Source organism: Chiloscyllium plagiosum, chromosome 3 (assembly GCF_004010195.1).
Source record: "Chiloscyllium plagiosum isolate BGI_BamShark_2017 chromosome 3, ASM401019v2, whole genome shotgun sequence".
Lineage (NCBI taxonomy): Eukaryota > Metazoa > Chordata > Chondrichthyes > Orectolobiformes > Hemiscylliidae > Chiloscyllium > Chiloscyllium plagiosum.
Genome location: NC_057712.1, coordinates 113,048,834 through 113,076,290, shown reverse-complemented (window position 1 = coordinate 113,076,290; position 27,457 = coordinate 113,048,834). Strand labels below are relative to the sequence as shown.

The 27,457-nt window shown below is 40.7% G+C and overlaps 1 protein-coding gene across 6 annotated transcripts in view; it reads left to right on the top strand.

Annotated features, from left to right (window-relative positions):
* The window catches only part of wasf1 (WASP family member 1), a 110,560-nt gene extending 84,000 nt beyond the window's left edge, over positions 1–26,560 (top strand). For 5 of the 6 annotated variants that reach the window (XM_043687125.1, XM_043687126.1, XM_043687122.1 and 2 more), the window contains 5 exons: positions 11,616–11,730; positions 12,504–12,673; positions 14,758–14,949; positions 17,004–17,632; positions 25,601–26,560. In XM_043687125.1, the coding sequence (XP_043543060.1) occupies positions 11,616–11,730; positions 12,504–12,673; positions 14,758–14,949; positions 17,004–17,632; positions 25,601–25,758 (1,264 nt within the window). In that variant the 3' untranslated portion in view covers positions 25,759–26,560. The remainder of the gene's footprint in view (positions 1–11,615; positions 11,731–12,503; positions 12,674–14,757; positions 14,950–17,003; positions 17,633–25,600) is intronic. The other variant, XM_043687127.1, reaches the window with a different exon arrangement.
* The last annotated feature ends 897 nt before the right edge of the window (positions 26,561–27,457 follow it).

Below are 27,457 nucleotides of genomic sequence, written 5' to 3'. Positions count from 1 at the left end.
ACTCACCTATTGTACTCTGCTACTTTCTCCCCCTCCCCACCCTCCTCTCATTTATCTCTCCACCCTTCAGGCTGTCTGCCTGTATTCCTGATGAAGGGCTTTTTCCCAAAACGTCAATTTTACTGCTCCTCGGATGCTGCCTGAACTGCTGTGCTTTTCCAGCACCACTCTAATCGAAACTTTAGTTTCCAGCATCTGCAATCATTGTTTTTGCCTCAGTGAACACTGATGCAAAGTAATCACTCAGAATCTCACCCATTCTCTCAGGTTCGACACACAGCCTTCCTTCGTTATCCTTTAGTGGACCAATCCTTTCTCTCGTTACCCGCTTGCTGCTTATATAAGAATAAAATGCTTTGGGATTCTCCTTAATTCTGCTCGATAAAGCTATTTCATGACCCCTTTTAGCCTGCTTGATTCCTCGTTTAAGACTTGTCCTACTCTTCTGATATTCTTCCAGGGCCCGTTCTGTTCTTAGTTGCCTCGACCTTATGTATGCTTCCCTTTTCGTACAATTTCTAGTCGTACAATTTCTCCTGTCATCCACAGTTCACAAATCTTGCCCTTCCTATCCTTTGCCTTCAACGGGACATGCCTATCCAGCACTATGTTTAACTATCTTTGAAACCCTCCCACATCTCAAATGTGGACTTCCCTTCAAGTTGCTGTGTCCAACCCACATTTCAGAGCTCTTGCTAATTTTGATATAATTGGCCTTGGCCCAGTTTAGTACTCTTCCCTTAGGACCACTCTCTTCTTTATCTACGAGTATTCTAAAACTTACAGAATTGTGGTCACTATTCCCAAAGAAATCCCCCACCTCAGCTTCTACCACCTTGCCTGGCTCATTCTCCAGTACCGGGTCCAATATGGTCCCTTCCCTCGTCGGACTATTGCCATACTGCTCTAGAAAACTCTCCTGGACACTTCTTACAAATTCTACCCCATCCAGACCTCTGACATTGTGTATTCCAGTCAATGTTGGGAAAATTAAAATCTCCCATCACCGCTACCTTATTGCCTCTACATCTTTCCATAATCTGTTTATTTGTTCTTCTACCTCACACTCTCTGGTGGGAGGCCTGAAACAGCCCTAACAATGTAACTGCACCCTTCTTTTTCTCAGCTCCACCCATAATGCCTCACTACCCAAGACCTCCATAGTGTGCTCCTTTAGTGTGATATCGTCCTTGACCAGCAATGTAACTCCATTTCCCCCCCCCCCCCCCCCATTACTTCCCTCCCTGTCCTGTCTGAAGTGTCTATGTCCTGGACCATTTAATTGCCAATCATCATGCCCTTCCTTCAACCAAGTCTCTCTGATTGCAATAACATCGTACTCCCATTCACCAATCCAAGCCACCAGTTTTTTTTTTTGCGCTAATCTACTTTCTGCCTACTCTTCCCTTTATTAATGCTATCTTCATAATTCTTACAGTTTCCAGTCTCACCTCGCTGCCTACTTGTTTTCTCCTCTGGTTCCCAGCCCCCTGCCACATTAGTTTAAAACCACCCCAACAGCAGTAGCAAAAACTCCCCCAAAGACATTGGTTCCGGTCTGGTTCAGATGTAGGCCGTCCATTTTGTAATAGTCCCACCTTCCCCAGAACCGGTCCCAATGTCCAACAAATCTGAACCCCTCCCTCCTACACCATCTCTCAAGCCACGTGTTCATCCTGCCTATTTTTTCATTTCTATGCTGGCTAACACGTGGCACTAGTCAGAGTATCGAGTTTAGGAGTTGGGGGATCATGTTGCAGCTGTACAGGACATTGATTAGGCCACTTTTGGAATATAGCGTGCAATCCTGGTCTCCTTTCTATCAAAACAATGTTGTGAAACTTGAAAGAGTTCAGAAAAGATTTACGAGGATGTTGCCAGGGTTGGAGGATTTGAGCTATCTGGAAAGGATGAATAGGCCAGAGCATCAGAGGCTGAGGGGTGATCTTAGAGGTTTATAAAATCTGAGGGGCATGGATAGGATAAATCGACAAGTCTTTTCCCTGGGGTGGGGGAGTCCAGAACTAGAGGGCACAGGTTTATGGTGGGAGGGAAAAGACGTAAAAGAGACGTAAGGGGCAACGTTTTCACGCAGTGGGTGGTACCTGTATGGAATGAGCTGCCAGAGGAAGTGGTGGACGCTAGTACAATTGCAATATTTAAAAGGCATCTGGATGGGTATATTAATAGGAAGAGTTTGGAGGAATATGACCCAGGTGCTGGCAAGTGGAACTAGATTAGGTTGGCATGGGTGAGTTGGACCAAAGGGTGTGTTTCCGTGCTGTATATCTCCATAACTCCAAGACTCTATGTGTGAGTGGTAAGATCTCGGGAAGCACTGAGGATTAGGGGGACTTGGGTGTGCATGTCCACTGGTCCATTAAGGTAGAGGAGCAAGTAGATAAAGTGGTTAAGACAGGGATATGGGATACTTAGATTTATTAGTTGAGTTTAAGCACAGGGAGGTTATAATGGAACTGTATAATATGTTGTGTACAATTCTGGAATCTGCATTTTTGGATGACTAATATCCCTCCACACCTGATCCTTTGTTCCATTAATTAGGTTAAAGCCCTCTCTACAGCCCTAGTTATGTGACTTGCCAGAACATGTGACCAACAACTGCTCGGATATATCCTGCCCCAATGTACAGCTCCAAGTTTTCCCCAATACTGATGTCAGTGTTCTGTGAATCAAAATCCATTTCTCCAAGACCAATCATTCAACCATGTGTAAATAACGTATTTTGTTTATCCTATACCAATTTGCTTGTGACTTGGGTAATGATCCAGAAATCATCTTTGAGGTTCTGCTTTTTACTTTATCTCCTAGCTGCTCATTTTCCTTAACTGGAATGTCCTTCCTCGTCTTAACTGTGTTATAGTTACCCATGTTGACCATGGCAACTGGATTTCCACCCTCCCACTAAAGGTTCCTCTCCAACCCTGAGCAGATGTCCTGTTCCCCAGTTTGGAGAAGCAACACTGTCTTGTAGATTCTCACTGGGCTGCAAAAAACTATCTCCCTGACTATACTGTCTCCTGCTGCCACTGTTTCCCTCATGGCCTGCTTGAATGTGTTCCTATACCACAGTCATTTTAGTCCAGCACATTGTAGCCACCGCTCTTGTCTGTTCAGGCTTCAAGAACCTTCAGTCTCCGAAACAATTGAGGTCTGACACCTCTCCACTTATGCATTCTTGATTTCTTATTTGTCCTACTTACAATCACACACATCTGTTCCTGACAACTGACCAAACTGGAGTACACTTTCTATTTGGTGCCTCAACATCAAATTTTGTTTCGTGGTGCTCATATGAAATGCTTTCAGAAACTTTATTATGTTAAAGGTGGTGCGCAAGCACAAGGTGTTATATTAGGTAGGTTATTCAGTTTCTGATAACTTCCATATAAACGTTTTTTTCTCTAACCTTTCCTTTGTTCCTTTGATGGATATCTTAAATTTGTCCTTCAGTTGCTAACTATGTTTCTAGCAATGATAGCATTGTTTGTCTATAACTAACAAAGTCTTTCAGGAGTTAGCATAGTAACTGTGTTGATATTTAAAGACCATGTAAACACTCTGTTTTGAAGACTACTGCCCTGTGCTGCAGCCATTCTACTGAAAATGAATTGATGGGATGCTCACTTTTCTGACTACTCAACAAACAGATTATAAAACAATGAAGAAGGTGAAGTACACTTAAAGACTGAGGAAGATTAGACAGAATGTGGGGAACTCCTTTGTACAAATGCCTCAAGCTGATAAGAGGAGAAAGTGAGGTCTGCAGATGCTGGAGATCAAAGTTGAAACTTTATTGCTGGAACAGCATAGCAGGTCAGGCAGCATCCAGGGAACAGGAGATTCGACGTTTCGGGCACAGGCCCTTCCCCAGGAATGCCTGTGCCCGAAACGTCGAATCTCCTGTTCCCTGGATGCTGCCTGACCTGCTGTGCTGTTCCAGCAATAAAGTTTCAAGCTGATAAGACTCTATTAAATGCATATCGTTAGAATTTCAACCACTAGATGGCAGAAAGTGACTAAGGAAACAGATGATTCCATAATCACATACAGGTTTCGTTCAGTCTTCAGCAGATGGCTCAACTAGGAAGCTTTATTTTCGCTATCATTTGCTCATTCTCTTTTACAATAAAATTATAATTTTTCTCATGTTGGTTTACAGAAGTCTTGTCTCAGCTATTTGCGTAAATCTTCGAGAAAGTTGGTTTCTCTCTTGTAAGAATTCTTTAACGCCTTTTCGCTCATTGCAAGATACAGTATATACCTACAGGTACTGATCAACCTCTACTATGTAGGTCCAATGATCATCTAGGAACATATATTTATCTCCATAGACTGCCAAAGGCAGCAAGCCTGACCTATTCTTCTTCAACATTCATTTTAGTGCTCCAGTTCCTTTGATAGATTTCATGCTTGAGTGCAGATATTGGAGCAACTAAACCACAATAATTAATCTGTCCAAAGCTAAATATATCAGCTTCCATAATACATGTCACTTACATTATGAGTACAGGGAGAGGAGTGGGCCATTTTGCCCCTCAAATCTATTTCACCTTCAGTTATATTCAGGGAGCTGATTATGCCACCATTCCATTTACTCAGTCTTGTTCTAAAATCCTTTAAAATTTTATCCAATGGAAATCCATCAGTCTGTCTCAAATATTTCAATTGGCTCAGCATTGGCAACATTTTGGGAGAGCACTCCAAATTTCCACCACCATTTGTGTGAAAATTAATTTCCCTCATCATTGGTCTAGTTCTAATTTTACAATTACAACCCTTTAATCTGAGGTCATTTTGGGGTCCTCCAAAGGTCAGCTTTCTACCTTCTAAATGCATAGTAATATGAATCAAGTTTAAGCTATTTGTTTTTGTAATTTAACCGTTCAATCCCAGTAGCATTATGGTGAAATTGCTGTACTCACCATCTCCTTTTCTTACTTTTCTTAGTAGCAAATTTTGTTACTATATATTCGGGCGCCTCATCCAATAGATATAATAGTAAAAAGTTGAGGACTAGTACTACAGCTAATTCTCATATTAGATTACTTCGTGTGGAAACAGGCCCTTCGGCCCAACAAGTCCACACCGACCTGCGGAAGCACAACCCACCCAGATCCATTCCCCTACATTTACCCCTTCACCTAACGTTACGGGCAATTTAGTATGGCCAATTCACCTAACCTGCACATTTTTGGACTGTGGGAGGAAACCGGAGCACCCGGAGGAAACCCACGCAGACACGGAGAATGTGCAAACTCCACACAATCGCCTGAGGCGGGAACTGAACTCTGGTGCTGTGAGGCAGCAGTGCTAACCACTGTGCCACCCACGGTAAAGCGTGTTTCGGTATTGTGATTTGGCTGTAACATCAATGAAGAATTAGGGAACAGTATTTTCGAGAATGTTTATCTCTGTTCGCAGTAGCGTGATTTTAGCATGCTTTGTTCTGCACATGTGCCATTGTCAGCTGCCGTTAGAGCATGTGCAAGATAGAGTACTATACATTGAGCAGCTTCATCTCAAAAATTAAACTAATGAATGTGATGCCAGTTAGGACTGCCGCAGCTTCTCCTGGATTTTTTTTCAAGATTTTAAAGGATGTGAACCGTCAGAGGAGTTCCCAAAAATCAAAGAGCATTATATTGCCCTTGCAAAGCAGATTGGCTTTCACGAAGTGGAAAGTGAGGATATTAAAGAACTGCTTGTGTCCCACTGTGAAGATCTCTCTACACTGATCTAGAACAGCTTGTCGCTGAGGGGAAAGTGGAAGCTAGAGATGAAAAAAGATAAAGTCCAGGATCCAGCACCACGAGAGCGTTCCACTTCACTTTTGCTTTCTGTCCTGAACGAAATTGAGAGGCAGTTGCAGAGCTTGGAGGACAACAATTACAATGCAGAACGCAGCAGGGTAGCATTTCATTCAGTAAGATATCTGGCACCCAATGAACAGCTTCAACACAGAAGAAAAAGGGCAAAGCAGCAGAAACTGAATGTCTTTCTAAACTCAACTCCCAATAAACAGTCAGAAGACAATCTACCACCACCGTCCACTTCTGTAACCACAACTGCACCTGAAGGTGGCAATAATGATGACCCTCTGTCCCTGCATTAACAATATGTTTTCAATGTAAAGTGTTAAATTTACTTTTGCTAATTAATATGATTTAAACCTTCATTCAGGCTATCCTTTGTTAGGCTTTTGGGTGATTTTTGATTGATTGAGAGTGATATTCTTTGCTGATCTGCCCCTAACCCCTTTTTTCCCATTGGCCCCATTATTTCTATTAAGTGAGGTTTTGCTGGAACGCAACCCCAGTGTTATAGGACCTGTAGTCTTATGGCTCTCCACTAGCAGCAGCTTGCAAACCTGATAAACATCTGTTAGTTAACCAATCCCTTATCAGTGCTAATACATCATTTCCATACTATGTGCTGCTAACCTGCCCAGTGACCTTCAAAACACCTTCTCAAATGCATTTTGAAAATCCAGTAACCACATCTATTGGTTTCCCTCTATCCATCATGAATATTACTTCATCAAAAAGTTATTCTAGATTAATGAAACACTACTTCGTTTCACAAAACCATGTTGCCTTTGCCAGATTGCATCTTTACTTTGTAAATATACTGCTTTAACCTCCTTAATAATAGATTCTCGCACCTTCTCTATAGTTGATGTTAAACTAATTGTCCTTTTAGTTTCTTGCTTGCTTGCATGAATGAATGAAAGTGTAACATTTGAAATCCACTGAGACCCGTCCAGAATCTAAGAAATTTTGAGAGTTATAACCAATGGGCGGCATGGTGGCTCAGTGGTTAGCACTGTTGCCTCACAGCACCAGGGACCCGGGTTCAATTCCTGACTCAGACCACTGTTTGTGTGGAGTTTGCACATTCTCCCCGGTTTCCTCCCACAATCCAAAGATGTGCAGATCAGGTGAATTGGCCATAATAAATTGCCATAGTGTTAAGTGCATTAGTCAGGGGTAAATATAGCGTACAGGAATGGGTGTGGGTTTGTGGGAGGGTCAGTGTGGACCTGTTGGGTCAAAGGGCTTGTTTCCATACTGTAGAGAATCTAATGCATCTATGATTTGTTTCAATTTCTTTTATAACTCTCGGATGCTTACAGAGTCACAGTGCCTCTGTCTAACTAGTCTTTTTGGGCTGACACCAAGCCAGGAGTATTGTCATTACTGTCAGCAGTCCTCAATCATCGGTGTGGACATATTTCTGAATAGCACCATATTAAGCCAGTTTCATACCTACACCATATACCAAAGGCTCTCTGCCTTTATTCCTGATGAAGGGCTTTTGGCCGAAACGTTGATTTTACTGCTCCTCAGATGCTGCCTGAATTGCTATCCTCTTCCAGCACCACGAATCCAGAATCTGGTTTCCAGCATCTGCAGCCATTGTTTCAAAATCTAAGGAGAGTAGCAGTCAGTCAAGGGAGACCCCTTCAGTCAAGGCAGTTCACCCAGTAGAGTACATTAAGGACAGCCTCTGATATCAGTCTATGGGCATTCAGCCTTTCTTGGGGTTCATCAGGACTGATTTCCACTCCTTGTAGGAGCTGGAGAACCAAACGGCACCCCACTATGCATCTTGCCTTTTTCTCTCCCAATGTTTTTTTTCCTGGAATACAAGTAAGGGAGGGATTGTTGATGATGAGATGGATGGCACAACAGTTAGTGCTATTGGAGGTGAAGCAAAGGTGGTGAGGTCTCCTGAGCAAGTGAGAAACATGCCATGTTGGGGGGGCGTGGTGTGGAGAGAGTTCATTGGGTAAGAGTGAGTGAAGAAACAGTTGCACGCAGTAGTGAGGGTGGTTGAGCATGAGTCTTGGTGAGATATAGAGTCATAGAGATGTACAGCACGGAAACAGACCCTTCTGTTCAACTTGTCCAGTAGCAAAGATGGAGTGAGCATGTGGTAGTAGAGAAGATGATGGAAGAGCAGACAGGTTATTGACCACCAGACAGTTGAGATGGCACTAAACCTTTGATCAGCTGGCAGAGTCTGGTGTGGCCTCTCCTGATGTGAAGAAGACATTTTATTATATTTCTCTGTACCACCCCACCCACCAATACTTTCAGGTGCCTGCCACAAAGTAGGGGGCAAATTCCCTTTAGCTGTTATGTCTATGGTGAATGCCACAAATGGTACAGGGATTGATGGTACTTGACCAGGTGCAGAACAGCCTTTTAGAGAGAATGTTGACACCAGAATCTTGGAATATCCCAGGAGTGGCAACTATTTCCAGCTATGGGGAGTATTAAAATTGGACTAGCGTTGAATGCAAGGGACACCATAGGAGAGTGGTAGATAGCTAATGAGGTGAGTTTGGGATGATGGCAAGTTTCTCAAAATCGGCTGTGCAGAGAGAAACCATCCGTAAAACTCAATGTCAAAATGTGGTGAGATTTGGCCCAAAATACCTGATCAAGGCTTCCCCAGTTTCTTTGTTTTCCATTATCAATTGCCCAAACACACTGTAGAAGATCATCACTAGCTTTAATTGCACCTTTCCCTTTTGAATACTCATAGAAACTCTTACTATCTGTTTTTCTATTACTGTTTTGCTTTCTTTCAGATTTTGCTTTCTCTCAGATTTTGCTTTCAGCCTATTCTTTGTCTAAACCCCTGACCTGCCATTAATTTTTGCAGATGTATCCAGTGCATTTCTTTTTTATTTAATCTGTCATGGAATGTAGGCATGGCTGGCCCTGTCAGCATTTGTTGCCCATCTCTAATTGCCCTTAAACTGACTTATTAGGGCATTTTTGAGGATGGTAAAAAGTCGCCAAATTGCTGTGGGTCAGAAGTGACATGTCAACTGGGCTGGTAGGGTTGGTCGCTTTCCTCTTTTAAAGGATTTTGGTGAACCTAATGGATTTTTACAACTATTGATTGATTGAATTCAAATTCCATCAGCTGCCATGATGGGATTTGCTGTGTGTGTTCAGAGCATTATCCTGGGCCTCTGGAGTGTTAGTTCAGTGTTCCTTTCAATAACCTTAACTTCCTTATTATGCTACAGATGATGCATTTTTCTCACAAGGATAAATTGTTGCTGAATGTTATTAGATACCTCAAGAGCCTACCACTGCAATTCTATGTAACATAGGTTCCATGTTCACTTTAGCCAGCTCTGCCTTCATATTCTCATTGTTATTTGATTTAGCTTTGAGACGCTACTCATGAATGCATACTTTTCTTCCTTTTATTCTGAATATCATGGGATCTCCATTCCCTAGAGGCTCCTAATCATAAGATTATTGATTAATTCTGTTTCAGTAGACATTACCAGATCTAGGATAACCTTCTCACTAGTTAGCTCCAGACAATATAATTTTAAGAATGTGTGCTGAATGCACTTTTTCAATTAATTTTTTAATTTTCCAGGCTGATGCTGGTCTGATTCTCCCAATATATATGTGGATTAAGATCATCCATGATGATTGTAGTGCATTTCTTACGAGTCTTAGCTATTGTTCCCTGTACGTTGTGTCCTACAATGTAACTACAATTAGGTGGCTTATAAACTCCTCCAATGTTACCTGTTATCTTTATAATTTCATTATCTATACCCTGACCTATTCTACATTATGATCTTTGAATTTAAAGTCATCTCTCAGTGCTGGACAAGTGTCAACCTTGACGAACAGTGCTATCACACTAAATTTCCTTCTCTTTCTGTCATTCCAAAATTTCAGTCTTGATAACCTTTCAACTGTATCTCTGTAATGCCCATAAAGTCATACACATTAGACTAACTGTGCTGACAGTTCATCCCTTTTGTTATGATTGGTGCATACATTGAGGTACAGATCCTTGAGCTTTTTATTTATCGTTTTTTACTATTTCTGACCATATCTGCTGACGCACTGTTGTGTTTTTATGCTCTATCCCTTCCTGTAAGATTGTGGTTATCATTACCAAAATTGCTTTGCTTCTCTGTTTTCCTTTGCTTTACCATAACATCTTTTACTTGATTTTTTTTTTCCTCCCCACAATTTACCAGTCCTTTCTGCAGTCCTAGTTCTACAATTTACTTAGAACACTGGTCCCAGCACAGTTTGGGCGGAGACTGCTCCCATTTTCCTCAGCCCTGATGTCAGTATCCCAGTAATCAAACCCCAGCCCCCCAGACCAATTTTTGAATCAAAGATTCATCTCTCTAAATTTCTTTACACAATGCCAATTGCTTATGGTTCAGGCATCTGCTTTTTCATTTAGCACCCATCTGCTCAGACACCCTTAGCAGAAGCTATTTCCTAGCTCTACCTGTGTTGTTGATACCTACATAGATCACAACAACTGGATTCTTATCCATCCTTCTGCGAGTTCCTCTTCAACTCAAAGCAGGGTCATGTTCTCTAGGCAGACAATACACTCATCTAGATACTTGCTTCTGGCTGCAGTGAACCATACTTATTTTGCTCACTATGCTGTCCACTACTGTCACCACAATCCTATTAATACTTCCCTGCTGGAATGGCTTCCTGTAGCATGGTGCAATGGTCAATTCACTCATTTACCCTGCAGTGACTGCTTTCATACATACAGGCTGCAGGCACCTCTAATCTGTGAAGGCTGTGGTCCTCCAACTCCATTCTCTGCCATACCTGACTTGCTGTGTCCTGGCTTGACCACTGACCCAAGCAGAAGACCCTATCCAAAGTGGTGTGATCACCTCCGAGAATAAAGTATCCAGGTAGTTTTCCCCCCCTCATGTGTCGCAGTGTCTGCATTTGGCATCCTCATAAACTTTGAGTCAAAGCTCTTGCAGCCACAGACTCTTACTGAAGATGTCTTTGAACTGGAATTCACCAGCGTTAAGAAGCACCTATGTCCCCCGATCACAACATCATCTGCCCCGCCATCTTCATTGTACCTTAAGTAAGTTTTTAAAACTAATTTTATAATTAATAAATTCTATACTTTTAATAAGCTTTATCATTGTTAGGAAACTTTGCCAGAAGTGCACTCATAAAACCACACACACATTCTGGTTGCTAAAAGATAAATGAACAAAATATTCAGCAGCTAATCATTTCCCTGTGCTGTACCTTTTAATTTTCTCAGGTGGAATTTAGGAGCTGGTGTTTAGAGCTGTGCTCCTATTCGCGCTCTTGTGCAGTTTTTAATTCATGTCCTGGAGGCTGACAAAATTGTAAAAGGAGCACCACCTTCACCAACTTCCTTTACTCATTTAACTCTTAAGTTTATGCTCTGATGTTAGCTGCATCCTGAGAACTCTGTCTGAAACAATCTGAAAAGTAGAAAACTTCAACATTTAAAAATAACTTGGACAGATATATTTTTGAAATGATGTTATGGATCAAAAGCTGGAGTGAGAGTCTGGTCTAGATAGCTTCTTGACAGCCAAAGTATGTCCAATTAGCTAAAATGTGGCCTGAAAGACTGTAAAGTCCTCTGATTTTTTAAATAAAAGTGTGCTTTAAGCTTTAAAATGCTAATTGTGTATTCTGAAGAGCTGCTTACTGCATGGCTTAGATGGGCCACACTTTTTCTATATGTTGAATAAATAATACTCATTAACTCTGAATATTGTGTTGCTGCAGAGATGATGGTAAAGATGGCTTAAAGTTCTACACAAATCCATCATATTTCTTTGATCTGTGGAAAGAGAAAATGCTCCAGGACACTGAAGATAAGAGGAAGGAACGGAAGCAAAAGGTTATTTTTCACTTAAATTTTACTTTCTAACACATAACTAGCATTTATTCAAATGTTTTGACAATGTATGCAGGCCGAAACTATACAGTTATCTATGTTTGTAGGAAATAGGAACATAAGTTCAATTTATTCAATTCAAAACAATCCTATTATTTCACCTCTCAATTTGTGTGGTTTAAGAATCTTAATGCTCCTTTCCTTAATTATAATAAACCTCTGTAAATTTTTGGTTTTATTGAAATATCATTCTGTCTGTGCAGCCACTCCAAATTCTTCTTACAGACCTATGTTTAAAATAGATATGTACCTCATCTTTATACAGCTGGATTCCTTTGCAAAGCAAAGGATACTGGAAGTTTGAAATTAAAACTAAATGCAAGAATACTCACCAGGTCAAGAAGCATCTGGGATGAGGAACAACGTTAGTGGATTAGATCCAAGACTTTTCATTAGACCTAGATCACTTCACAATCATTTGGAATACCCTAGAGTCAGTTCTACTACAATCAGAGTCTCTTCAACGTGATTGAAGAATTTAGACCATTATTTGTAGAACACACACTTTCCTTACCTGTATTGGCTATAATGCAAATCCGGTCCCATTAGTTTAAATGGAGTGCTATTATGAGATTTTCTTATAATGTGAAATCACAGGAGAATGGAACTATGGTGCTATATCAGAACCAACTGTACTATTGGACTCCTCGCTAATATATGTGACCTTAATTCCACAATTTTCTACATATCACTCAGTCACCAAATTTCTTTTGTAGCAGAAACCAATAGATCGTAATAGAGAACCAGACAAAATGCCTAGAGCACCTCAGGATAGACGAAAAGTATGGGAGAAACAGGCACCAGGTCTCGAGCTTGCAGTTGATGGAGATTTTCCACAGAAACACAGAGATAATATCAATGGGCCACCAGTGTATCCTGAACCAAGGTTAGTTTCAATGTTACTTTGAATAATTGGAATCCATATGTAAAATTTGCATATTTTGATATAAATCAAAATGTTGCACAAAGTAGGTATGTTTAGGGTATTGTACTGTAGGTTTTGATTTGCCTCCTGTTAAGCAAAATGGAATGCAGATTGAAGTATGGAAAGTCATTGATATGGCAATGCTTCTTCTGAATGAAAATCACTGTGTATGTTGTGTCGTAAACCGTTGACATCTTTTTTAAAAAAAATTGTTGTTACATAATGCATCGCCTCTGTCATCAAGCCATATCCAAGTCCTTTTGGAAATATTACTACACTTACTATTGAATCCACATTTGAAAAGAAAACAATTTCGGTACTCTGGAAAAAGTAACTGGATATCTGCTTCAAACAAGCCAACATGAAATCACTTATTAGAGCTCAAGGGGTATCCCATTATAGGAAGGATGTGAATGCATTGGAGAGAATGCAGAAGCGATTTACAACTATGGTTCCAGGTGTGAGAAATTTCAGATACGAGGATCGATTGAAGAAGTTGGGTCTTCTCTCCTTGGAGGAAAGAAGGATGAAAGGAGGAGTTCGGAAAGAATTTTTCAAAATCATCAGTAGGCTGGATAGAATAGATCAAGAGAAATTGTTCAGAGGATCAAGAACAAGAAGACACAGATTTGCAATGATTTACAAAATAATAAAATGTGCGATTCTAAAAAAAATTTTTCACAGTAATAATTAGGGTATGGAATGCACTGCCTGGAAGTGTGATAACAGCAGTTCAATTGAGGCATTCAGGAGGGCGGTGGATGGTTATTTCGATAGAAACATTTTACAGGGTATGGGGAAAATGCAGGAGTTAGATACCAGTTAATAATGCTCATTTGAAGAGCTGATGCAGGTACAGTGGGTTCAATGACCACCTCCTATTCTTTAACACCTTTATAATTCTGCAGTTAGCACAATGGGATGAATTACCCTTGTTTTGTGCTCCATGATTCTGTAGATGTTTTGTTACTTCCTGCCTATTCCAATAGAATGAAATGCTAAATTTTTGTTATCAAGATTTATTTGTTTCTTTATACAAACATTGGCAAATCTATCAATTGGTCAATCTGTGAATAATGAATTGCTAAATGATGGTGCATATTATTGCGAAGTTGGGTACAGTATTTGTAAATTGGCAGGCAGAAAGTTAGAATTTGATGTTTGTTTGTAAAATGCTGGGATGGGGGTTGGCGACAGCATTGTGTGGCCCCTGTAAAAGATGGTGCTTTTTCTGTGCTTATAAATGTAAAATGCAAGTACATAGCCTGAACTGAGCCATTTGTGTCAAAAGGCCTTAGAGTCTGCAGGCCAAGCAGCTGTTTTTACCAAGACAACAGTTTTTTGAATTTAGTTAATCACTTTGAACCAGGCACTTAGATACCAAAAATCGATTAAATTTAAATCTGATGGTTTTGACACATAGGGCCAATCCACTTGTAAGAAATACTGATATGTGATCAAGGGTAAAAAAAGAAGGGGGCAGTTGGACAAAGACGCCAGAGCAAGCTGCTATCCATCAGAGCTAACAGCCCTTAGCTCTCAAGAGAGAATCACTGGCTCTCACAATCATCTATGTCTTAGAGGAAGCGCCATCTAAATAATAACGGTGGAGGAAAAGGCATTCCTGACAGAAACAATGACCGAAGAAGACGCAGAACACGCTAGAATTCACGTAACCTGGCTATAATTTCGAGACAGACTAAATTCTGTTTATTCTGTATATGCATGGGACAGCATACCATTAGAATCTTGTTTTATTTGGTATGAGTTAGTAGTTAGAAGGGATTTATTCGGTTTATTTGTTCACTGTTAGAGTTAGATAAATAAATTGTTACTTGTTGATTTTAAAGTGAGTGTCAGGGATTTATTTTATTTAACTACTAGAAGTTGCTGAAGAGCAGGTTACACCACTTTTCTCACACCTTTTTTACAGATTATAGGGTGAGGTGTTCCTCTTTTTGGTTGTTTTGGTTTTAGCTCTTAGAGGGCGGTCAACCTCTGCTTTATAACAATGTATTAGAAAATAATTTTGCTTTTTCTTTGAGGATGGAACCCTGTATTGATCACCTGGATGACCATCTTGACCACCTTGTACAGTCCACAGTACCTTTTAGACACATTAGTGAACATCCTGGTGGAACGAGTGACAAATTGTTTGTTTCAAGACCGCATGAACCACCCCCACCTCCACCAGTACAAACAACAGTTGACATGAAGGCTGTACCACCTGCCTTTGGGTAACTAAAATTCCTGTTTATCTTTGAAAACTGACTTAAGAATTAAATGAGCTTGTAACCCAGCGCTTTGCAATGTTTTCATACAATGGTTTCCCTTCCTGGTGCTGAACTATTACTTCTGATATCCCCCATGAATCTATCAATGACCTATTCCTATTTTGTATCTGTAGGCTGTCATTGGCAACATGATCTGAAAGCATGATATCAGTTTTCATATAGGCACTGAATATCCAGCTGTACCTCAATGCCTTTTAATTCCATTCCTGTTGTTAATTTGTAAGCTGTTATTCAGATCTTATTTCAATCTGTTGCTGTTATAGGCTGGTGGACTGACCTCTGTTGCAGAGGCTGAGCATCAGAGCTCATATACTACCTCCTATCTCCTTCTGGATCGTGACCCCACAATGGAACACCAGGCCATTGTGTCAATTATGGTCACCAGACTCATTTCGTTTAGTGATCTCTTCCCCCACCACTGCCTCCAAGCTGTTAGTATCCCAAACCTGCCCAGCTCATTTCCATTTCCTTCCCCAAATCCACAAAAAAAAACTACCTGGGCAGACCCATTGTTTCTGCCTGCTCCTGCCCCACAGAATTCCTCTCTTCCTACCTTGACTCAGTCTTTTCTGCCTGGTCCAGTCCTTGCCTACTCAGATCTGGGATTCCTCTGAGGCTTTATGCCAATTTCAGAATTACCAATTTGCAGGCTGTAGCCACAGCCTCTTTACCATGGAAGTACAAATCCTTTACACATCCATCCCCCACTAAGATGGTTTCAGGGCACTCCACATTTTCCTGGAACAAAGGCCTGAACTGTCCTCATTCACAACCCCCCTCCTCCACCTGGCCGAGCTCATCCCCACCTGAACAATTTCTCTTTTAACTCCTCCCAGTTTCTTCAGGGCAGAGGGATGGTCATGGGTACCCACATGGGCCTCAGTTATGCCTGTCTCTTTGAGAGTATGTGGAATATTCTAGGTTCTTTCACCGACATATCGAAATCATTGGTGCTGCTTCCCCCTTTCATCCATACTTGGAAGTGTTTATCAATTTCACTTCCAACTTTCACCCCACCCTCACTTTCTCCTTCTGGATTCAATATCGAGTTCAATAACTTTAAGGTTGAGTTCTCCCATTTCCTTGCCCTTAACCCTGCACGCCAGGCCTTGTCGTCACATAGTCTGTTGTTACATACAACCTACTGTTGGCCGCAAACAGTCCCCAATAATAGCTATTCACCCTCCTTGCCAGATTGTTATCCAATCCTTTGTCTGACCAACTGTCCTTCTCTTGCTTTGGGCTCTATCCCCACATCTCATTTATTCCTTACCTCCCTCCCTACCTTTCTGCATATAAACAAACATTTTTATAGACACCATCAGTTCTGAGGAAGGGTCACTGGACCCAAAACATCAACACTGATTTCTCTCCCCAGGTGCTGCCAGACTGCTGAGCTTTTCCAGCAATTTCTGTTTTGGATGTTGTTTCTGATTAACAGCAGTGACAGTTCTTTTGGTTTCTATTTCAATCAATCTGCACACCTATCCTCTATTTAGATCATGTTAAACCTGTACCAGTGTGACTTGAATAGGAAGATCATGTCAAAGATGAAAGCCATTCTAATCTAAAATTTTAACCCTGTTAATCATATACTTCATCCTCAATCCAACTTTTAAGAACTAATATTTTCTCAATAAGTGTACTATTTTGTTCATTAATAGTCCACCTGGTAGCATTAGCATTCACCATCTTCCTTTGACTAGAATGTTTATTTGGATGCATAAGGATGGCAGCTTCATGGAAACTTCCATTTTTAATTTGTATGGCTGCAGATAGAACCTTATTCTTTACAAGTTTGTGTTGATGTCACAGATCAACTTCATTGCTTTATTTTATTCCTGCGTGTGGTTGATAAATATTTGTGTGTTTGACAAATTGACAAATGGTGTAAATTTTGAGTAATTGGCAAGTTGAGTAAATTGCCTTTTCCTTTGTATATTTGGTTTAAGTGTTATAGATATTTGTGTTAAAAATGCATTGGGTTTTCGTTTCAGTTCGAACTCTGATGTAATGGATCATCGACTTAGGTCACCGGCAACAAGCAAGGCAACCGTTTTTGTGAGTCCAGCTATTCCACCTCCCCCTCCCCCACTGCCACCACCACCACCACCTCTTCCTGCTACTGTGTCAGGAGTTTCAGTCAAAGCCACCTCAACACCTCCAATTGCTCCTCCACTGCCGCAGCCAATGGTATCTGTTCCACCAGCTACACCTCTTCAGATTGCCCCTGGAGTACTTCATCCAGCTGCTCCTCCTGTGGCCCCTCCATTAATCAAACCTTCCCTTCCAGTTTCTGTCACAGCACCTGGGGTTGATATGATGACAACCTTTCCAGCTCAGACAAATGAAGGACAGGGACTTCCTCCGCCACCACCACCACCACCTCCACCACCACCACCTCCCCCATCTGGACCACGATCCTTTTCTCCACTTCTTGGAGGACCTGTCCCACCACCACCTGGACCCCCTCCTCCACCAACCTTTGGTTCTAGACCTCCTGTTCCTTCAGTCCCACCATCATCTCCTTCTCAAGCACATCCAGGATCTGAAGCCAAACGGCATCCATCTTCTCTGCCAGTGATCAGTGATGCTCGAAGTGTTTTGCTTGAAGCAATACGCAAGGGTGAGTCCATGTACACTCGGGTGAAAGTGACATTTTTTACAATATTTTGAAAATGGATTGTTATGTCAGCATATTTGGAAATGTGAATAAATAGCCAAGTCTCTTTATAATGAGTTTTATACGTGTGGTCATCGAGTAATGCTTTTGGCACCTTCTATTTTTTATCCTAATGCTACTTATGGTGGCTTCATCCCAAAGCACATCAGGTTACATGTGAACACTGAAAAGCCTCTGCTCTAATTCCCACCAGGTCTTCTCTCTGATGTAACATACTGCTTATCCAGCATTCAATATTCAATAATCAGAGCTTTCCTCCATTAAATACTGGGAAGACTTGTGGCAGTTGTCCTTGGGCTCTGCCATAAATTATGGTTCCTGATCCCCCTCTCTTTCCATCTGTATCTCTGGCAGCTGAATGATGGAATTGTATTTTACTCTGAGAAGATGTTCTGAACAGATTGTATGCTTACCTACTTCCACTTCCGTTATTTTGGCTTAGTTTGACCATGCCTCAGCTCGCCTGCTGCAGCCCTTATTCATACCTTTGATACCTTTAGACCTAATTATTCTAATACTCTACTGTCTACCATGCAACATATACCTGTGCTCATCTAAACCTCTGCTCCTATATTAACAATCGCAGTCATGTTCACCCATCACATCGGGGTTGTCTACACCAGATCCTTAAATGTACTTTCATGTTTTTAATGTTAAACCCTTTTTTTTTTTTAATCCTTGAAAGAGTCCTTTCCTGAATCTCTCATCCATTTATTTGAAAATCTTAAAGATATCATTTATGTCCTCCCACTCCTCCTCTCCTTATAAATCTGGCTGTCTAAATTCAGAAATTAACTTATTGCGTTCCTCTTGTCTTTCTGCAACCTTTCTGTAATATGAGACAAAGAATGAATGTGCTATCAAAAGCTGCATTAAAATGTTTTTAATGGGGGGGGATCCAAGATGGCGGCGATCTAGGGGGATCATGTTGCAGAGCTCTGCACCGCAGCACAAGCGGGATGAATTTCTAACCCACCCAACCTGGACTATTACGATATCCTGGGATTCTGGAAAGGCCGTGGAGTCCTGGAAATTGTGAAAAATCAACTTATCTGCATTTTTGCCATCCAGAGATGCTGAAGAGGGAGGAGGGGCATCCGAGACCAGGCCCGCGGCCTAGCCTGCTGAATCCTTGGACTCTATTACCTACTAGGCCATGGTGAAGGAGCTTCATGAAATCTCAAGAGATATTGGGTAAGCAGATAGAGGAGAAGCTTGCCTCGATCTCTATCATGCTGCAGAAGCATGAACAGCAACTGGGAGACCTGGAAAAGAGGATGGATGAGATTGAACATAGAGTCACAGTTCCTCCAAGTATAGGATCCAAGCCCTGGAGATGCAGGTCTATAATTTGCGTGACCAAGTGGATGATCTTGAGAACAGAGCAGGAGAAAGAATATTTGGGTCATCGGTCTGCCGGAGGGTAAGGAAGGTAAGTATCCGGTGGAATTTGATGGAGGACTGGTTGCCAAAGTTCCTTAACTTGAAGGCTGGAATGAGAGGCTTGAAGATCAAGAGGGCTCACTGGGTCACGGCGCAGAGATCAAGTCTGGGCCAATGTCCTTGCCCCCTCTCAGTGCGGTTTCATCATTATAGAGATAAGGAGAGAATTGTGGAAGCTTCCAGAATCCAGGGGAAGGATCTGAAGGCCCTAATTTACGAGGGCTCTAAGATCATGTTCTTCCAGGACTGCAGTGGTGGTGATCCAGAAAAGAAAATCCCATGATGGTGTCAAGAGAAGACTGAGGGAGCTTGGGTTCCAGAACTCAGAGGTATCCGGCAGTGCTTCGGTTCACCTTAAATGAATCTGTACATCTCCTTGACACATCGGAGAAGGCAAGAGACTTTGTGGAAAAATTAACCTAATCTGAACAATTTAGTATATACAAATAGCAGTGTTGTTTGTGTATGTCTTTGTTTTTTTTTAAAAACAGAGCAAGTCCAGTTGGGACTTTCTTTTCCTTTTTATTTAATTGATAATCTGGTTTAAACTATGTTTGGCGGCGGTTGCGATGTGTACTTTCAATTTCTAAATTGTTATACCAAAGGACGGGAGGGGTATTTACCTCTTTTTTCTTTGTTTTTTAAAAAATGTCTTTATTCATATTGCTATTCCATGGCGTATTTTCTTTCTTTTCTGCTTGTGTTTGTGTTGTGGCTCTAGCTAGGAGGAGGGAAAATGGTTGGGATGGCTAGATCTTAAAAATGTGTTGCTGGAAAAGCACAGCAGGTCAGGCATCATCAAAGGAGAAGAAGAATCGATGCTTATGCCCGAAACGTCGATTTTCCTTCTCCTTTGATGCTGCCTGACCTGCGCTTTTTTCCAGCAACACATTTTTAAGCTCTGATCCCCAGCATCTGCAGTCCTCACTTTCTCCTGGGATGGCTAGATGCCTACTTACGGGCAGTTTATACCCGGTTCAGGTATTTAAATGCCAGGGCTGCAGTCTCGGCAGCGGGATGGGAAGTTGGGCTTCAGGATGGGTAGTTGCCTGTTTTGGGCAGGGGGTGAGTTGCCCTCTTCAGCGTCATTGGTGCTTTATATGGGTTTTTGTTGTATATAATCTTTGATAGGTTTGTTAAATGTAGTGGTTTTAGTTTGTGGTTTTTATGCTGGATGGATCATGTGACACTAAGGCTCAGTGATTTGAGCTCCTCCTCTCTAGAATTTAAATGTTACTGCAGAAGGTTTTGGCTTATGACTTGATTAAATGGTGTACCTGGAATATCAAGGGGAGTCACTCACCAATTAAGAGGAAGAAGTCACTTTTGAACCTTCGAAAAGAGAAGATGGATATTGCTTTGTTACAGGAGGCACACTTGGATGATAGGAAGCATTTGAAACTACAGCAGAATGGCTTTGATTGGGTTTACTTTTCATCTTTTAATACCAGAAGTAGGGGTGTGACTATATTTGTTAGGAGGTATCTCCCATTTAAGTTGCTAGAGTATGTTAAAGACACTCACCAGAGGTTTGTAATTCTTAAAGCCCTGATGAATGGAGAAGAATATGATGTTTTAAATGTTTATTGCCCTCCGGCCCATTCCCTCAAATTTTTGGTAAATGCGTTCTTTAACTTGATTAGTTTCGAGCCCTGGCATATCATTATAGGGGGAGATTTTAACTGTCTCATGGACTGGACAATAGACAGGTTGCCCAAACGCCCCCAGATACCCTCTGTATAAACTAAACAATTAGTGGATCTGTGTGTGGAGTTAGGGTTGGTGGACATCTGGAGGCATCTCCATCTTACAGGCAGGGACTTTACATTTTTTTCCAATCCACACTGATGTCACACCATGATTGATTTATTTTCTGACCCCTGTGGCAACCCTGGACTTGGTGGCATGTGGAAGATTGGTAATATTACCTTCTCTGATCAAGCTCCACTGTTGGTTAAGATTAAGGATGTTACAGTGGGTTCGAGGCACTGGCGAATGGATCTCTTTATCCGCAAGGATAAGAAGTTTGTGGAGTAATTTTCTAGGGAGTTTGTGGAGTAATTTTCTAGGGAGGGTATTCCTAGACATTAACTTAGGCTCAGTTTGTAGCCCATCCGTCCTTTGGGAAACTGCCAAAGTCTATGCCAGGGGCTAGTCTTTTCCTACTCTGCCAGTAGGAAATGGTAGAGAGGTGAGCAGCAACATCTCCTTGAAGCACAGTTGAAGGCAGCCAAAAAGGCTGACTTTGACAGGCCCTGGGTCAAACTACAGGGGATTATGGTGCTGCAATCTGCATTGAATTCCATGCTCACGCAGACAGCAATGAAGGAGCTTACTTTTACAAAGCAAAGGTTATAGGAGCATGGTGACAGGCCGGGCAAATACTTAGCATATCTCACCAGGAAAAGGAGTGCCCCTCAAGCCGTTACAGCAATTAGGGAAGGGTCTGGGAACCTAACATGTGACTCCAAAATGATTGATGTGGCATTTCAGCAATTTTACTCTGTTATACCAATCTGAGGGTTGTGAGGAGGGGTGGGCTAAGTGGAGTCCCTTTTTTTTTGAGGATCTGAAGCTCCCGGGTGTGACCCCCGAACAAGAGTCTTTTCTCAATGCCCCCTTATCAGAGCAAGAGGTGCAGGAGGCTGCGAAGCAGCTTCAGAGTGGAAAGGCGCCTGGTCCTGACGGACTTCCCAGCGAATTCTATAAGGAATCTATAAACATATTGTCAGGTCCGATGCTTAATATGTTTAATGACTCCTACAGCCATGGTCCTCTCCCGCCACCTCTGAGAGAGGCCAATGTTTTGTTTATCCTTAAAAAGAAAAGGAAGGTCCCGGAGGACTCTGCTTCGTACAGGCCCATTTCACACTTAAATGTGGACTTTAAAATTACATAAGATGTTGTTGTACGTGGGCGATGTCCTAATTATTTTGTCAAATCCAGCAGTTTCAGTGCCTTGCCTGATACAATGCATCTGCGCGTTTGGCGCCTTTTCGGAGTATAAGATTAATTTTGCAAAATCAGAGGCTATGCCTATGATGGTCTTATGAAGGTGCTAGGTCTTGAGGGCGAATATCAATTCCCATTTAAGTGGTTACAAGGTGGGTTTTGTGTATTTGGGCATGTTCATTACTCCAGTTCTGGATTGGCTGTTCAAAGCCAATTTTGTTCAATTATTTGACAAAATCAAACAAGACCTTCAAAGATGGGAGTCACTTCCGGTCTCATGGTTGGGTCGGATAGCGCTTATTAAGATGCATGTTCTCCCTCGTTTGTTATACCCTATATGGATGGTCCCCCTGATTTTCAATAAACAAACATTTAGGAGATTGAATGGCTGGTTCAGCTCTCTTATTTGGCATCGTAAGCAGCCCCTCATTAAATTAGCTAAACTTCAATTGCTCCACAATTTGGGGTGGAGTAGATCTCAGACATTAAAAGCTACCAACTGAGCTCGCTTTTATCCTATGTGAGTGATTGGGCCTCTGGGGGCCCTCTTTCATTATAGTTAGATATCAAAACATCCCAGGCAAGATGCCCCCTTACTAGCTTGCTGTTTTTGGACAAAATGAGGACAATTAGGGAATATTGCTATAACCCAATAGTTATCAATACTGTTAAAGCATGGAGGGCAATTCGGCAGAGGGGTGGCAATATTGGCAAAACATCTTCTCTTACACCTATCGTGGGTATGCTGGGTTTTCAACGGGGCTGTTAGATTCAGGATTCAAATGTTGGGCAGCTAGGGGTGTGTCTTGCATGGGCAGTTTATTTGAGGAAGGCGCAATATTGTCCTTTGATCAGTTAGCATGGAAATGCTAACAGGGACCTCTTTTGTTTTTTTTCAAGTTAGGGATTTTATTCAAAAAAAAATTACACTTGACTGATCCCTACAAATCTGACAGAGGAGGATGCTCAGTGCTGAGAGTACACTTTCCGTCAGCACTTCATATCATCAATTGGGGGCGTGCTCCCTCAGATAAAGATGTGGGAGAGAGAGCTAGGTTTTGAGATCTCCTCAGAGGCATGGGAAAATATTTGGGAAAACGCAAGAAAGATATCAATTTGCAATAAGACTCATGATTTACAGTTGAAGATTCTCACAAGGTCCACTTGGCTCCAGACCATATGTCAAAACCAGAGGTATCTTCAACATGTCCCAAATGCAAGGCCTGTATGGGCACTCTTCACATTGTCTTTGGTCCTATAGTAGGCTTCAAACATACTGGAGCGCTGTGGCGGGTGCAATAGAGAGGATTTAGGGTGTCAGGGTGGAGAAGGACCCAATCTCTCGTCTTTTGGGCCTGTCTAGTGTGTTCCCTGCAGTTGCGCATAAGAAAAAACTTTTCAACATCCTCATTTTCTGCGCAAGAAGGAATATCTTGCTAGGTTGGGTATCTGAGCCTGTCGGGTTGGCAGAAGATTGTAATGGAGCATATCCCCTTGGATTTTCTCACCAGTATCGTACACCACAAAATTGAGAATTTTTATAAGACATGACAGACCTTTTTAGAATGCCTGGGCACAGATTTATCTGCCACATTAACAAGGGCTTTTATATAGCCGTAACAATTGTGTTTTACAACTCCAATATCTAGGAGGAGGAACAGCGAATGTATGAGTGTCTAATTTGGCTGAGTTGAGTTATTACTATCTATTAGTTTGTTGGTTATTATTTATTTAGTTAAATAGTTGGGATTTCTTATATATTTTTCTATATATCTTTCTACTTTTGTACATGAGGGCAGGTTGGGTTATTTACTTTGTGTTTTGTATTTGAACTATATGGTTTTATGCTTGTAATATTAAAAAAAAATTCAAAATATATTAATGTTTTTAAAAATTGTACATATTTTGATAGTTGTAAATATTCATTGTTCAAAAATTTGAAAAACCAGTTTAAAGTTGTTTCACACTGCTACTAGATAGTGATGATATAGGTATCATTTTCTGCTAATAGGATACAGCTGTCATCCAAAATGCTGCCTGCTACACAATTGAGCGACATCATGTGCAAGATGCAGTGCTGATGTGATGTGAGCTTTGAATGCTGCAGGTCCAATGACTGACTCATACCAGCTCATACTTAACTAGTCCATGTGTGCTAAAGTCCGAGCAGAACATCTACTGTTAGATTTGATTCCATGACTGGGCAACACTTTCTTGAACAATCCTAAGTGCACCAATAGGTTAACTAAAAGTAATTTAAGATTTGTTCCTATCATAATATGGCTCATTTTTGCAACTGCTAAAAGATACATACATTCCTGGCTGTTCCCTATAAATAAAAGGAATATGTTCAAGGCTTGTGCCATTTTTGAATTACACAAAAGTATTGGCAAAAATTCTCCATTGCTTTCTCCACTGACATCATTTCAACTAATTAAAGTCAACGTGGCATGCAATCAACATTTTTGCATTTGTTCTGATAAATATTTGATGAAAAATCGAGCATCACGAGTCTCTTTTTCAGCAATATTAAATATTTGTTCACCTTCCTATTTTAACCATAGGTCAGATTGCAGAGTAGTGCACAATGTCACTTTCCATTCCAGATTTCAAGAGAGACAATACAGGGAGTAAAAAGGTTTCAGGATGTTATTCACTGTGTTTTGGGATTTTGACTGTCACTGGAAGACTGTGCTTCAATTAAAGATCTTTACCGTGTCATCTTCATTCCTGATTTGAGCAAAGGCATGTTATAGTTGACATACTTGATTTGCAGTTGTATTCTTGCTCTGCTTCCCTCAATCAGGATGATCAAAAATGATTGCTCATTAATTCAACTGGCTGCTTTGTGCATGTATCAGGGATGGGATGGTGGTGCATCTATGTGTTGGAAACAATGTTCTCTTTAAAATGTCGCTGCTTTGCACAGTTTTTTCAGCACACCGTCCCTTTAATTTTATCAAAAAACAATATTTGTGTAATACATTTTGGGCTGCTGCAAAGCTGTGCACCAATGCAGCTTAGCAGGAGCAGTGCTTGGACATCAGTTGAGTGTATTGCACATGAAGTGAGCCAGCATGGCTTTTTGTGCACTCATTTTTACCCTAATTAATGGCCGCTAGCATTTCTTCTATTTGTGTGGAAACCTGAAAAACAAAATATTCAAGTTTATGGGTACATTTGTTGGTTTTTTTCTCTTAAATTTATATTTATGGATGTATAATGATATAGGTGAAGCCAGGCATATTGATTGTATCTTGAACATGGGTTTACACAAACTTAATTCAGATAGAAAATGCTATTATTCTATAATAGCAATTTACTATCAAATTGTGTGTCTGAAACTTTATTACTATAAATGCTGTGGAGTAGGTTTACGTTTTAGATTAGACAAAATCTAATGCTTTCTTCAGTATTTCAAAATACACCGCATCCTCATCTAATAAAAACTTAATAGAATAATAAATTATTGGCATAATTAAGTATTTGAAAAATCTGTATCTTATTCTTTGATAGGCATTCAACTTCGCAAGGTTGAAGAGCAACGTGAACAGGAGGCAAAGCATGAACAAGTTGGAAATGATGTGGCAACCATTCTCTCTCGACGTATTGCAGTGGAGTACAGTGACTCTGAGGATGATTCTGAATTTGATGAGGTGGACTGGCTGGAATAGTGCAACAGACTAACTTGTGCACTGTGGAGTTTGCTTTGACATTCATTGGGGCACTCCATAGGAATGCATCCACATTTCATAGTTGCGGGGAGGGGGGATTGTTTTTGTATTTGTAAGACTACAGCATTAACTGGTACACTTGATAGTTTGCTGAGATGGAGAGTCATTTTTGGTTCATTTCACCTTGCATCGTTTTTTTTAAATTCAAACTAGGTGTTCTTGTGTTGGTCACAGTTCTGTGGAGAGATTTGTTTTGTATGTTTATAGAACAAAAACAAACCACTAAGTATTAAAAATGGGTCACTGTACTATTCTACAGATCCCATTTTCAGAATCTTGTGCTTTATCTGAGTGCACTGGACTTTGAGAGAAAATATTTGTACCCAAAGTTGAAGAGCAGCTCTGATTTATACAATAAAGCACATTAGAAATGCTATTTGTAAGCTAGGTCTTGCACTATAGTTGTTTCAGATGTGAAGAGACAACACACCCTTGTAGAAAACATTGCCTAAATTAGAACTGTTTATCAACCATATGCACTAATATTCCATCATGAGTAAATGGACTGCCTGTAATAAATAGAAGTCATTGATACATTGTGGTGACTTGCCTTACTCCAATATTAATATTTTAAATAAGACTTCTTTTTGGTTGAATGTACTATTTTGCCTGCACATTGTGTTCATCTGTGAAAACTACTGATTAGAAGACATTGCATTACCTATTTAACTGCAAGTGATACAAAAATAACAGTTTTCCTGGTATTTGCTGTATTTAATAATAAATCAAAATTTGTTTGAAATCAGCTTTTCAAGTGACTGCATTGCACTTCAAAATCCAGAGACCTTTCTAATTTTTTGGGATTTAGTTCTGGTTCCTGTTTTATTGATCACATGATAATTCCGAAGTTTGCTTCAAATATTATTTTACTAACGTGTTTTAACTGAGGTTAAATAAAGTAATGAAACATGCTGGCCTAAATTTATTCAATTTAAAATTGACCCAGCTACCTTTGAGGTTAGTCAGTCTGGAAATAGCATTAAAAAGGAAGGACAGTCTTTCATCTAAGATGCTGCTAAAAGGTATGTTATCATGAATGGATTAATATGTAGTCTGTCTATTGCATCCAGCGATTGAATTTTCAAAATGTAGCTGTAACTGAACATATTACCACTGCTTTTTAAAGACTTTCAAAAATATTATGCTCTAATTTATAAAGTTCTTTCTGGGCCATCCTACGTTTTTTGGAGAGATGTAAGAGGTTGAAGGTGATGGAGTGGTGCTGCAGCTACAATATTAGAGAATTCAATTTGAATTTGACCCTCCCTAGTTGATGGACTGGCTGCCAATTTTGCTTATTCTAGATTATCCTATGAAATAAGTGCTGAATATTGGTAAGTATAAGAATCGGAACGCCAGTGCAACTTTGCGAGCATGATCACTGTTTTTCTTTGCTGAAGCTCTCAGCTTCTGGTACTTACCATGTTTCCTACTCAGAAGGGCAATGTCAGTAGAGAAACATATTATAAAAGCATATGAAGTTTATAAACAAAGTGCAGGTATGTTAAACATGAAACTTTCTAAATGTGCTTTTAGCTATTTCCATTATTTTTGTCATCTTACTCTCTGCATAAAAAGTAGGAATTGGAGTAATGCCTACAAACTGCAGAGAGTAGGCCTAACGATACCGCAAGTGGAA